Here is a 14330-nt window from a genome sequence, read left to right as displayed (position 1 = left end):
TTCCAGGGACAGTATGTGAAAATGCTGGGTCTACTTTTAGACAACTGCTTTGTTATTTCAGGCAAATACCTGCACTGCCAAAGAAGGGGCTCATGTCACGTGTATGGCATGTACCCATTGGCAGGGTAAAAGGGAATGGCTTTGACAAATGAGAAGCTTTTTCAGCTAATTCATTCTGTGTGTAGTCATCTCAGAGCCAAGAGGCTCCAGCTGGGACTGGTGCCTGATTACACCAGAAGCTGTACCAAGTCAGACAGCCTCCTTCACTGAGCACCTTGGGGGCTTAGGCAGACAATCACACAAGCAGTGAAAGAAAAGAACTACAGTTGTTCCTCTTCTGCAAATGAGGAAGTAAGTGACAGAGCTAAAAAAAGGGCTCAGCCCTCAGCCAGTATAAATTGACACAAGAGGATTCAGGTCGGCACAAATACACCAAGTTACAGCAGCTGAAGAAAACACTGGAGTTGAATTTATAATGCCTGAGATAAATATAATACATCCCAGCAAGGTTTAACCATCTGCAGCAGTATAAAGGATGAAATGTACTTAAAAATACTCTACTTCACATGTCTTGTTTAATAAAATCCACAGCATAAAATCATGGTGCCAGTTATCAAACTAGACAAGCACAGAATGGTAACACTGCAAGAAAAAACAGACAGCTCGTTAAAATGGTAAGGTATGTAATGTGCAATAAGGGGCAAAATATGCCCACCTTTTCTCAGCAGAAAATTATTTTGCCTATAATTTTCTTAGTCCCAAAGTAGCTGAAAGACTTGAAGAAATAAACTTTACTTTAAGTGGGGTCTAGCAAGGGGGAAAAAGAATGTTTCAAGGTTTTTCGGAAGGAATTTATATATCCCAGTAGATCTTGAAAAATTTCAACTGAAACTTCTGGGTTTTAATTACACATATCAATGCTTTTTGCCCCTCATCACCGTCTTACATAAACACTATCTATACTTTCATCAAACTCGAAAGTGTTTTCCTTTAAAATAAAACCATTGGATTACCAATGCATTATTTCATTCTCTAACCTTTAAGTATAATACATTTCCATTCTGTTTGCCTTGTCCTCAGAAAACAACAAAGTGAAGGAGGTGTGGAGGCTCCATGCCCTGGTTACTCAGAGCCTCACTGCCAGGAGATGGGCAGGGACATTTCACTCTGTAGGACACTCCATTTCTATGTGCTTGTTCCTGGGCTGGCCATTTCTGGGACTACACTAACTTATCCCTCTTAGTAAACAATAACTCACTCCCTTGTTACCAGTCACAGAGAGATGACACAGGAAAAGTAAGAGAAAACAGATGCCTGATGAATGAAAGTGGAGCTCAGGAGAGCTACTGTTCTGTGTTCAAAACTGAGAAAGAGTTCATAGCATTCAAAGTAGTGACTCTCAGTGGAAAAAACCAGCACTTTGGGACTGAGGAATTCAATGCAGGTATAAAACCATAAGTAGCAGCTATAGAGGCAGATTCAAGAAAAGAAATCTATGACAGGCAAGAAAGATCCATATCTGACTCACTACAAAGAAATGCCATGGCGCCAATTATAGCATGAGAAAGATTATAATTTTTTTGGTTAAATGGTATTTAGGAATATACTCAAGTATATCACTTGAATTTCATAGTAAGTACAAATAAAGCAAAGCTGTAGATCAAAACTGTTATTTTCTAGTCCTTTAATTCATTTTTATTTTCAGGATTATTTTTGAATGTTTTACATTAGTACTGATAAGGAACACTTCCACAATACATAGATAGATGATGATGATGTAGAAAGGACAAAAGACGAGGGGGAAGTCTTTACTGTGTGAGAGACTGCAGGAAGGAAAATCTATTACTTGCTACAGAAAGGTTTCTCCCAAAGTCACCCCACTTGAACCTGTCCCTTCTCCTTCAGAGATCTGCAGGCCACGGGAGACACATTACAACAGAGCCAGCCCTCACAGCAGGATTCTTTGGCAAACATTGCACAATTAGCTGAGTAGAAGTGTGTCTCCAAAATGGTTATCCATTTCTGGAGTAATGCTGCTTGACAGGCGTGTCTAAAATCTGCTAGGAAGAGCAATATACTCTGAGTGGAATAAAACACTCCACAAAATTCTGACAAAAGTAGTCCAGGGTATATGGCTTCTCCCTGTAAAACCTGCACCAGTAATGGAGCTGGATCTGTCAGTTTTATTAAAAGTGAATTTCCATCTACCCTGACTCATCTGAAAAACCTGCCCCTGGTCACCTGCCCTTACTGCTAAGTTCATATCTGAGAGATGACCTCACCAATGTCTATCAGTATCTGAAGGGAAGGTGTTGAAAGGATGGAGCCAGGCTCTTCTAGGTGGTGTCAAGAGGCAAAGGGCAGAAACTGATACACAGGAATTTCCACCTGAGTATAAGGAAGAACTTCTTTACTGTGTAGGTGACCATGCTCTGGAAATGATTTCCAGGGAGGTTGTGGAGTCTCCCTCACTGGAGATATTCAAGAACTGCCTGGGCACAGCCCTGTTCAGTGTGCTCTAGGATGACTCTGCTTCAGCAGGGAAGTTGTCCCACCCAGGTCCCTTCCAACCCGATCCATTCTGTCATTTTATGTGATTTAATACTTTGCTCTCTCAACATGAATTTATTGCAGTAGCAATGCTAGAACTACATCGTAAATAAAACATGCCAGCATATTTTCTCAATCCAAACAAATAACTTCGAGTAAATAACTCCATGTCCTGGGGTACAATGCAAAAATGTGTATTCTATCACCGTCTGTTAAAATGTGGGAGGGGTGGTGATCCTTATCTCTGTGGGAGATATCCTCTGCTGATGTGCCATCTGATAAAATCAGGGGGGATGATCATCGTTATCTATTCACAACCCATCCTTCCTCCAGAAGATATATTCTGTTAATGGGCCATTAAGTCCTATTGTGTGACTGATAAGATTACATCATCCCATTGGGAGATGCTCCAGCCAGGGGCAGGAGCCAAGCCTTTCCTACCTAGATAAAAAACTGAGGTTTGGAACGCCAAGGCAGCCCTTTCCACGGGATCCCAGAGGAAAGTCGGACCTTTTCCACATCATTGCTGGATCTTCGGAGGAAAACTGCACCTTCTACAGGAGCACTGCTTCAACAGAACCACATCTGTCATTCAGAAGGACTGCAGCCACCATTTATACGGACTGCTACCAACACCCTGACTGACAGGGTGTCAGGTTGTCCTCTGACTCTGTCAGTGGATTCTTTTCTTCTGTATTATTGCATGTATTTTATTTTTTTTCTCTTTTTTCCTATTAAATTGTATTACTGACTTGGAATCTCAGACTGGTTTTGCTTTCAAACCAATACACTCCATCACACAAATATCACTTAGAAATGCAATTAAAAAGAGTCTCTTGCTTTGTGTTACAAAAAATATGAAAGAGTGCTCAGGACAGGCCGTTTCACATCTTTCTCTGTATTCAGCTACTCCAAAGTCAAAATACTGGAATTCCACTTTTCAAAGCCAAAAGGATTGTTTAATAGTTATTTTATATGAAGACAGCGCTGTTTTTCTACCCTGTATGCAATATCAAATTCAATTTAGCTTGATACATCCTGCATTTTCATTCATACCTTCATTATAGCCCTGTAAAGTATAATTTATTATACATTCTCTTGAATCTTTCCGAAACATAAAAAAAAAAAAAAATTAAAAGGTCGAGAAAACAAAGCACCAGAAATCTTATGAGAAAAACAGTATTTCCTTTCTTATCCTCCCAGATCTAACCATGAATCACAGTGAGCACTGAACACTGGTGGACATTGAAAAATAAAACTGAACTATAGGACTCAGTGCACCTTTCCAGTCGTAGCACAGCAGTGATAAAATCTGAGTGCCACTAGTGTCAACTGTATAATAATTACTCAAGTAATAGATTGCTTTTAGTCCTAGACATGTTAGACTTTCGAACTGAAAGTCAGCAGAGAATATGAGAAGAACCAATGGGTCCTTCCTCTCCAATATATTGCTAACTGTCCCAGCAGAGAACATTTCTGAGACACTCAGTTCCCTTCTAAAAGTTAAGTCATGGGCCTTCGATGCTCCTCTTCCTTACCTCACCCCAAATGACATATCTTCTCACAGAGCTTTGGGTGAACTATTCACACACACAAACCACATACAAATGCAAAAAAAGGGTGAACACAGCATCACATGAAGAAGGTTTTTGGCCACATACTTGTGACCCAGATTCCTTTCTCAGCAGCTAGATTCAAGGGAGCAGACATCAGGCAGATTACAATGAATCATCTCCCCAGTTAAACTTTCAGGCAGAAGTCATTACACTACAAGGACCTGACATCAAGTAACAAAATTTTCACATAAAAGTGGAAAGCTGAATCTTAATAGCAAATACTAATTTTCATCTATTAAAGTACCTTACTGTGTGTATACCTAATATTGCAAATGCTTGAAATATGGAAGTATTTCTTTCTTGTTTGTTTGAATTTATCTCATCTTCCTAAGAGAAGATTTGAATTTACAAAACAACCAGCTTCTGTTTCTTTTCCTGATGTAATTTTTGCAGAAAACACTTTCTATTTTGGAAAGTCATGCAGTTCTTACCTAGCACTCTAAGAAGAGAAATCAACAATATTTTCACAATAAAAGGCCAGAGGCCTTTTTTGCAAAGTTACTGAGAATGATGTTATAAAATGCCCTTAACTAATAGTGATTGCAAACTAAATATTTATTTACCTTTTTGTAGCCTTAGCTAAACACCACTTGCTCTAGAGGAAATAGTGACTAGGCAGCCTCAATAGCCTGAGTGGAACATTAGGAGAGTGTACCTGCATGACAATAAGAAGGTCAAACACCAAGATGAAAGAAGCCAAGAAGGCTCTTGAGACCTCATCACTTGGCAGAAATCCACGATTCAGCTTGTCCCAGCTGATCCAGTCAGTAGTGATGACAAGCACAACTACAGAGGTCAGAGTAAACAGAACCGTCCTGGAAGGAAGAAGAAAAAATAGTTCAGAGAGAATACGTTAGTAATGAAGATGCATCATTCTATTTTATCTGTCTTCTAACGGTCAACTACTATTTTATCAGTATTTTTCCACTGATGAAAACAGACTAAAGAAAATTAAGTGCACAAACAAATCTTTTAATTTAAGAAAGAATGTAGTCAGCTGTATCCTTAATGAAAATAAATTTAGTAGCTAGTACCAAGCATTTTCCAAAATTAGCTGGAGTATATCACTCTGGTTCTTCATTCTGTATTTTTCACTGAAGATGAAAATCAGTTAAGTAAAATAAGAGAGAAGTAAAATGTACCAAGGCCTGCATAATCTAGGCCAAATTCAAATCAACTAATTGAGAAAACATTGTCTAAGTGACCAAATACATTAGAAGCTTTGAAAATCCGTAGGAGCTATAAGACATTAACTGTGAAGTCTATTTTTATGCAGAAACATGTCTCCATAAAAAAAATTTCAATGCACTAAATTAATCTTTAGTAAATTCTGGAGATTGTAGAAAGATTTGTTTTGTGTTTTCTAAGATATCCTTTGTAAAAGTTTTCAACGATTTTATGACTTTTCTGAGAAGTCAGTAAGAGTGAATCACAAAGTATTAAAGCCTCTGTAAAAATTCTGTAAGAATTCCAGAAGATACGTTTGACTAATTCATACAATTCTGGAACACAGTATTTAAGAAAATATCTTTCTAAGCTATCCCTGCAAAATACCTCTGCATCATTTCCAGCAGCACTTTGGTAATATCTTACACAGTTGGCAGCAGTGACTGATTGAATTTCTGGTTCCATGGAAGCTGGAGAATTTAGCTGGTAATTTAAGGGTGAGCAAAGCTTCTTCCAGTAGCCATAGCTGTCAGTAAATCTGTGCTATAATACTGGCATATCAAAATCTGAATGCATGCTCATGGCTAAATAATTCTGGCAGGGTGGATATTTTTTCTACAGCAATAATACCTCATTTTCTTCAGCTACTGAAGGTTGTAAAATAAAGTGAAGAATATTTCCCATGACACTTCCAAACAGGACAAATACTCAGCAGAGGGGAAAAAAAATCTGTACATGAGTTGTCACAGGCTACCAGTTGGTATGCATGTCTTTTTATACAGCAGCCTTGTCTATGTCTGTGAGTAAGGGAAAACAAATGTGCACATAGGCAATATTATAATACATTTGGACTCCTAAACATCATTCTTCTGTGACATGATAGGCTGCACTTCTTCAGAATGTAATGAGACAAAATTACTTGACTGCTACCACGTTTACCTCGGAACATTTATTTTTGTTCTTAATAAATTAACTCGGTTACATGCAACACTACGGTGAACACCCTAACAATTTCCCTCGAAAGAATTATGAGCACCTAGACAAGAAAAAAACCCAATAAATGAGGCATATTAGATGTAATTAGACCTAAGCAATAGTCAAGCCTTCTTATCCCAAAACATTTGCTTAGCTATCATCTCAACTGTCAGTACCTGAACCTTGACTTTTCTACAAGCTCTGCTTTGGCACATAAACAGAACAGTTTACTTTGGAAAGACAAATCTCTCTCCTGCATATACACAAAACACAAAGGTGTTTTTTCCTACCTATTTCACCTTTATATCTGAAATTCTCATGGTTAATGTTCTTACTTTCCTGAAAGTTTCTCCAGAAAGAAAACAAACCTCAGTACTTGTCTGCTGGCCAAGGCAGACTCTCCCAGCCACTAGGCACCCTGCTTTTCCTTGACCTCCTTCTGTGGAACAACCTCCCCTGGGGCAGAGGAAGTTTAAAACCATAATTCAAATCTGAGTATTTTGCTATAGGAAGCATATACCCAGATGTTACGCTCAAGACTGCCTCAGTCCCCTTGAATTATGCATTTGCATTTTGGAGCAAGAGTTCAAAGCATGGAAGGTCAGACTTTGGCATGTAGGCAAGCAAAGAAAGGCATATTTTTATTCATGCTTTGTTGGCATGCATGCAAAGACCAATGTGTGTGCTCAAGTCCTGATTTCCTTGAGGAAATGCATATGCACTTAGAAAACTGCTTTGTTATTCATTCTGAAATGTCAAATAGGAAGGGAAGGGAGCAGAAAATGGGCTGCTAATAGAATAAGAAAATGTGAGACCAACAAAGAAGGTTAGAAATAGACTTTCAAAATGGTTGCATTAAACAGCATAATTAGTACTCAGTTGTATTTTTGACCTATGATACTGGAACACAGCAAGATATTCAATACATGCTTTTGGAGTTATTATAAACTCAGCTTGTTTGGGTTAGAGTTCAGTTCGCTTCTTGTGAAAGTACAGTGTCCTGGAGATTAAGAAAAAAAAAAATGAGGATTTCATTTAACTTGACATAACTTGTATCAGATAAACCAATGTGAGCTGCCCTGCAATATCTAGCCCAGTATAGTTTGCCCTTTATTCTGCAATGCACGTTATTGAGAAAGAGCTACACTGTCAAAGTATTCACCACATTGCTGGCAGGACCCCTCCTCATTACAGAAGGGGAAAGGCTACAAGGTAAGGGGCAAGAGAGGACTGACTCTTCTCTGTACCAGGCATAAGAAATGCAATTTCTGTCTCTAGTTCACGAAGGAAATACACTTTTATATTTCACTTCTATTTCTAGCTTGCTGTATTGAATGATTATGTGCCCTGGACACCTATTCAGCTGCAATAACACACATTTTACAACCTACTGCATACTCCTTAAGAGTGCAAATAAACATTGTCCAATCTAATAGCATACTGAATAGTTAAAATTATTTGGTAGGTCCACAAAAGTCACTATTGTGCTAATCACTGCCAGTGATTATTTAAAATCCCCAGTGCCACACTGAACTGGGTGGGGGGCAGGGGGATTTAAAAAGGGGAGGCTGAAAAAGAAGAACTTTTACTGCCAGAAATATCTCAAAAAATAGGCAAATTTTTAGACTGTATCTCTGTAATAATCTTTGATTGCCAGGACTGAGTTTGGTCTTGAATTTGTCAAAGCAAATCACTCATGCCAAATTGAATCCATACTACTGGCCCATTTGTCAACAGACGAGTTATCTGGTTCTCTGGTTCCAAAAACTTGGCAAGATCTAAAACAAATGCATCTTCCCTTCTGCCCCTCTCCACAACACTTTCTTGCACTATAAGTTTTGACCAAACTGACCTTAAACTTTAAATCTCTCATCCAGCTTATTACACATTATGAGAGGTTGTGAACCATATGGACCAGAAGCCTGAACAGGTTTTAGTCACTAGTGGTGGTTCCCTCATGGCAGACAGTGTCACAACCTAAACCTTGCAGAGAGAAAACACAATGAACTGCTGTGATCTTATGTCCTGGATGCTTGAAGACTCTCTTCTGCTGTTTAGTATGTCTTACCTCACTCATCAGAAACTCCTAAGCAGAGCCCATGAGGCCACAACTCGTTTCTTGCAGCCCCAAGGCAGTACCACAAAACCATTCATAGTGCATCCCCTCCAAACCTACACCAGAAGTATCTTTGACTCCATAGAGCCACACCTTCAGGAATCAGTCTGTTACTTGTCTGTACTGAGTGAAAAACTGAACAATCCAGAATTTGTCCCTGGAAAGATAAAAGAGAAACTAATAAATGTATACATGTTCACAAAACATTTAATGTTGGAAACAAGAACTGTTTCCAGTCTGAGGCTCATGATTCTTCATGTCTAAATCAGCAAGGCAAAGTATATCATAAATGGATTCTGGTCTGTGATGGAACTTAATTTCTCAAACTGTAACATAAATGAAATTAAGTTTTTCATTCAAAGGTTAAACATAATTATTTACACAACACTATCTTCCCATTACTTGTGACTTTGAGCTGCTCATTTTTAGAGATAGAGTTGTCTTGTCTTACATGAACCTCTGCCAAATCTTTTGTGATGCTGCAGCTTTGATGATCAGATAGTAAGAGTTAAGACCAACTGAAGAGATGAAAGACAAACTGTAGTTATTTTCCTCATTTTCGTCTTTTTCAAGAGGCAAAAAGCGTTATCTTGCCCTTTGACTACACCTTTTGCAGTAAAAAAAACTACCTGTGCTTAGTCAAAAGTAGCTCTTACATTTGTATGACACAGCATTTTGAGAACTTTTCATCGTCATTTCACACATAATTGTCACTAAGCTAGGTCATTTGGAAATCATTAAACATTGTTAACAAGGATTCAAAGTAATTTTTAATATAATGTTCATTTGGGATGGGACACACTGGACAGGACCAACGAAACTGGTCAGTCACTCTCCTTAGGGCTGCCCTTTGTAGGAGTGGGGCGTCTGCCCTTACTGCTGTCCCACCCACATCCCACTGCCAGCTCCTGGCATGTCTCTGCACTTCCCTGGGCTTTCCCCAACTCGGAAATCACCCCCCATATGTCACAATCCACAATCCTGTGGAATGCACCTGCACTAGCGCTGATTGCCTTGGCAGTTTCTCGTTAATGTACCCAAATAGATACAAATATCCTGTGAAAACAGATACAGAAGGGGAACAAAAAATTTTACTGCTCTTTATATTTAAAAAGGTTTTGCAGTCCTCAGGAAAGAAAGATCATCCATCGAGTCAAATAGTCTACATAATTTTTAATCTCAGAATCAGCACTGGCCAAATATACAGTCACACAGTGTACAATAACTATAAAGAACAATGCTACTGCAGATGTTCATATACAAATGTCAACATTTTTTATTTCACTTGTTTCAATTAAGAAAGGTTCTGTTATTTAATCTGTCGAAAATAGCAACTCTAAGCCCATTCAAAATAAAATATTTAGTCTGCCTGTCGCTTGGTGTCAGAGCCACTTCTGCAATTAAGCAAATATAAGGGACAGATGCTCTGGTGGTGAGAAGTATCTGTGTTCCCCGGAGCAGCATAACTTCAAACCTCCAGCTGGTCACTGCTTTTCTGCCCCCACGGGACAGTTCTCTGAAAGAAGAGAGAGCAGGGACTTGAGATTTCTGTGTTACTACAGTGCCACAGAGTGACACAGTTGGTGCTGAGGATCCCATATTCACAGTGTTTGTGTAGTGTGGGCTGACCTGGGCACGCATCCATAACTTTAGCACACCAGTTGAGATCCCAGAAAGCAGTGTCCACTTCAGATGTATCCAGAAGAAATCCCACTAATGCACCCCAGAGCAAAATATACCATTAACCAAAGGGCAGTTAGAGAGATAACTGGCAGGTCCACCTCAGAAATGGGCTACTGAAGTGAATTGGTAATACATACAGACCCTAGAAATCTAGGAATATTTGAAAAGTTAATTTCATTGGACCTCTTTTGTTTAAATAAGGTGTTTGATCCTGATGGAGACAAGTATGTGGCAGAGATATGGAGCAATACCATTTTCACATTTCAGAACACCACAATCCCCATAGCATGCTCTGCAAGCGTGAAGAAGTGGGAGAAATTACATTAATGCAGATTACCATCAACGAGACTTAATTATCTAAAGTTAAATATCAATTACAAGAAAATGGTTTATAATGCAAACGTTGAATCACATTATTTTTTTAAGTCCTTGTCACCACAGCAGTGTATGACTGACTGCTGTCTTGAAAGTAATGTATAAGTAATTCAGCATTGGCCAGTAACTACCAGTTCTGAAATACCTGTTCTGAAACACTCCTTATGTTGTGTATGGCTCATAACTACTTATCAGTAGCAGATTTTGAGAAACATACATTCCCATACATTCCCATACATTCCCAGTTAAGTCTTCTAAACAATGCTTCTTGTCATTCTGATTGGTGAGCTGCAGAAATTGGACACTGCAGAGTATAAAGGATGCACTGAGATGGCAAAATTGGAATTGTTTTTCTGCTTTTTTACATATTCACTTACTAACACTATGGATTTTCCACATCAGAAAGATGTAGGAGCAGCAAGGCTGTGGCCTTGACAGGATCAACTTGGCATGCCTTTTCCAGCCCCAGATGTTCCTCGAGCTAACCTAACCCCAAAACCTTTCCCACAAACCTTGCTTTATATCTGTCTTCTGGCTGTACCAGTTTTGATTTTATTAGATTGTATCAACATGATTTCAGAGCTATTTGGAATTTTTGCAGAAAGATTTGTATAAAGCCTGAAATTACATTTATGTTAATATATAAAGGAAACATTTTGCTATGTTTCATGTAATAAAATTAATAAGATTAGGTAATGTAATCACATGGTACAATATCAGAATTCTAGAGAGAATAACTTTTTTATTACAGGTAGAAGCATCTTTGAGTTTCCTTTTGCCACACCATTAATTTATTAAATGAAAGTGTTATCTATTTCAAACAGCAGCTCATTTAAATTAAACTCATCACCATAAGTTTTATGTTTCAAATGGCATTTCCTATCTGTGACACAGAAAAGCGAAAACAGTTTATGAAAGTTCATGGTCTTACTTGTAAAAAACATTTTCAATTACCACGTATAATATGCAAGGTAGCATAAAATTCACATGAATCATATCCAAGGAACTCTACTTCATGTTCAACTTCCAAAGTTAGAAGTTAATTGCTCAACTCCAGTAGAAAGCATTTGGAAAAAAAAGTGAACTAAAACAGAAAAACAAACACAATTCTATATAAGGTAAAGAAAAGCCATTTTTCTGTTTTACTTTCAGATGGATACATCACTTATTTTACCAATGGAATGGGGAAGACAGCTGCTCAAAAACCAACAGAAACAAGATTTTAAAAAATGTTTTCAGAGCATCAAATGTGCCTTAGGATAGACCTGCCTGGCAATTTTTCAGCAAAAATGGTTTCTATTCAGACAAGGGCACTTCATCAATATGCAAAATTTACCTGTGAAAGGGATGATTTCTGTACTGTGAGGGAAGCTGTGTCAGAACTGGGCACAATTCCTGCACCTCATCATGGCTGAGGAGCTAGGGCAGCATCCCAGTTACACAAGATGATACAAACAGCACAGAGGCAATTACCTGTTCTGAGTAAGTCAGACCAGCTATTTGAATATTAGTGTTAATGAGACCAGGTGGATGCAATAACAAGAAGATTCTCACATGCTACAGGGTACTATTTGTTCAGACACTCTAGCTGGAGCTGGTCTACTTAGTATACATGAGTCAACATTAGTCATGACATGAAGCAACAATTCTCTGGACATGGATTTCCTACACCCAAGTATCTTAGAGCTTAGTTATTCCCATTCCCTGGTAAAAGGGGAGGTAAAGGCTGTTTGCTCATCATAGTGGGAAGACATGGGATCATATGCCAAAACATACAAAACAGGGACTTTGACTTTCATATTTCCAGCTAGAAACTCGTTGTGAGAAGAAAACATTATTGGCCTCTATTTCTTAGTTATCATGAAAACACTCAGTAAAGTCTTAAATTCACTGCAATGTAGAACAAGAAAAAGCTTTTGAAATGGAAAAGACGTATGGAAGAAAAAACCTATTTCAAATGCATTTAGATGGCAATTGAAATGCTATTCTAAGAGCTTAAAATTAAGCTTTTCAGACCTAGAACAGGAGCTAGAAGTATATCTCAACACTGTAGCAATACAGCTGGAGAGCAGGGCTCAGAGCACTGCTCAACTCATGGTTGAAGTGGATGTACCAGGTTTGGTAGGCTACAAGCCCTGGCAAGCCAAGGCAGAACCCTGAATAGGGAAGCAGAAAGTATGTTTGGTGTGCTTTGTTTAAGATAAATCATGCAAGACCGTACGTGCCTATGCTGGTCTGTACCGGTCTGTGCAGAGCTTCCTCTGATTAAGTAATGTTACTTAGAAACACCAATCATGTGGTTGTGCTATTTTTAGCTATAGTTGAAAAAGTATATATTGATGTGTGAAATCAATAAATTGGCTTCATGCTTGCATCAAACAGTCTCTTTGTTGTGCATCGTCACACCTCCTTAATTTTCCTGAGTTGAGAAGACACATGATTAAATTCTAGTTTTAGAAACAAGGAAAAGTATGTGGATCTAACACCATATTTTCAACTCTGTCTATGATCTCCTTTATTTGGATTCCTAGATGATTGATTTAAGACAAAGATTGATTTTCAGAAGACACAATTGAAAACATCTAAGTCAGAAGAGTGGTAAAAATTAATTAATTAATAAACCAATTATTTCATTAAAAATAATTGCTTCTCAATTGCTGAATTTACTAGCATCATTTGTGTTCACAATTTATTTCATCATTAATGGAACTTTAAACCTGATCAATGTTTTACTATATAAACCACACTCTGAATGTTTCCTTCAGGATACTCTAGACTCATATTTCTTTTCTGCATTTAAGTTACTAAAATTTTTTCCCAAATCACGGTAAGATCTGCTACATTTTGTCTAGAGGCAAGCAAAAAACGCATCATTATTTTTTTAAAAAGAGACTATTTCAACATATGGGTTAGTTTAGTGCGATTAAAACATTTTATAAGGAATTCAGAATCAGCCAGAAACTTAATCATAGAGTTTTCTTTTTCAGAAGTCTATGTGAGTTAACATATCTAATCTCTCATTACAATCAACAGAGATACAGTGTGAGATTTGGTTGCCTAAACCAAATTTAGTTTAGTATGATTTGGGCTGCTGTGGAGTACCTTGGTTGGTCTTCAAACCTTGCAGCAGAAGATCTCCTCTGAGCCCTGTGTCATGTCCACTATGTCAATACACCAAGGCAATCCAAATGGTAGTCAATGCCTATGATTAGGGACCTGAATCCCACCTTTACTCAGATGATGGAGTCTGGAATATTATGCAGCTGACTACAGGTAAGTCTCTACGTGTGGCAAGCTGAATGACCATCATCTGCATTGAGCAGAGCTCCACTGGCTGTAGTAGGAGCAGGCATGTTGATGGCCATGACTGACACATAAACCCAGACACCTGAACCCAGAGCTGAATCTCAAAACTAAAGTCACTTCTTGATGTTTTAATTTCTTTAAAGAAAACAATGAAAAGCCCTTGAATTTTTGAATTGGAAAAAAAATAAATATTTTATGTAGGAATTAACAACACCCATATTTGATAAAATAATGGAAAATTTGTATTTAGAAACTGTCAGATTAAAGCAGTCACTGAAAAGTTGGGGTTTACTTGCTTTTTAAAACATATTTTAGAAAACTGAAATTATATCACATAGAATTTTGATGTGGCAGTCTTAAAACTACCGTCACAAGCTTTCAGAAAATAACAAGAACAGACCCCATAAAATTTCCCATAGTATGTGTGATAGTAAAAGTATCAGTCAGTCACCAATCAAGCAGCTCCAGGGCCAGCAGAATTCCCAAACTGGGGGAACCTCAGGGGGAGACAAGAGCTGCCAGGAGCTCTCAGATATTGTTAC

At 38.1% G+C, this 14330-nt stretch overlaps 1 protein-coding gene across 3 annotated transcripts in view; it reads right to left on the bottom strand.

Annotated features, from left to right (window-relative positions):
- TMEM117 (transmembrane protein 117) overlaps positions 1–14330 on the bottom strand; it is a 192278-nt gene that overhangs the window by 28276 nt on the left and 149672 nt on the right. For all 3 annotated transcript variants that reach the window (XM_088165566.1, XM_088165565.1, XM_014871126.2), the window contains exon 6: positions 4822–4981. In XM_088165566.1, coding sequence (XP_088021692.1) covers positions 4822–4981 — 160 coding nt within the window. The remainder of the gene's footprint in view (positions 1–4821; positions 4982–14330) is intronic.

The sequence above is a fragment of the Sturnus vulgaris genome, chromosome 5 (genome assembly GCF_052056855.1).
Source record: "Sturnus vulgaris isolate bStuVul1 chromosome 5, bStuVul1.hap1, whole genome shotgun sequence".
Lineage (NCBI taxonomy): Eukaryota > Metazoa > Chordata > Aves > Passeriformes > Sturnidae > Sturnus > Sturnus vulgaris.
This window is presented reverse-complemented; position numbering and strand designations above follow the sequence as displayed.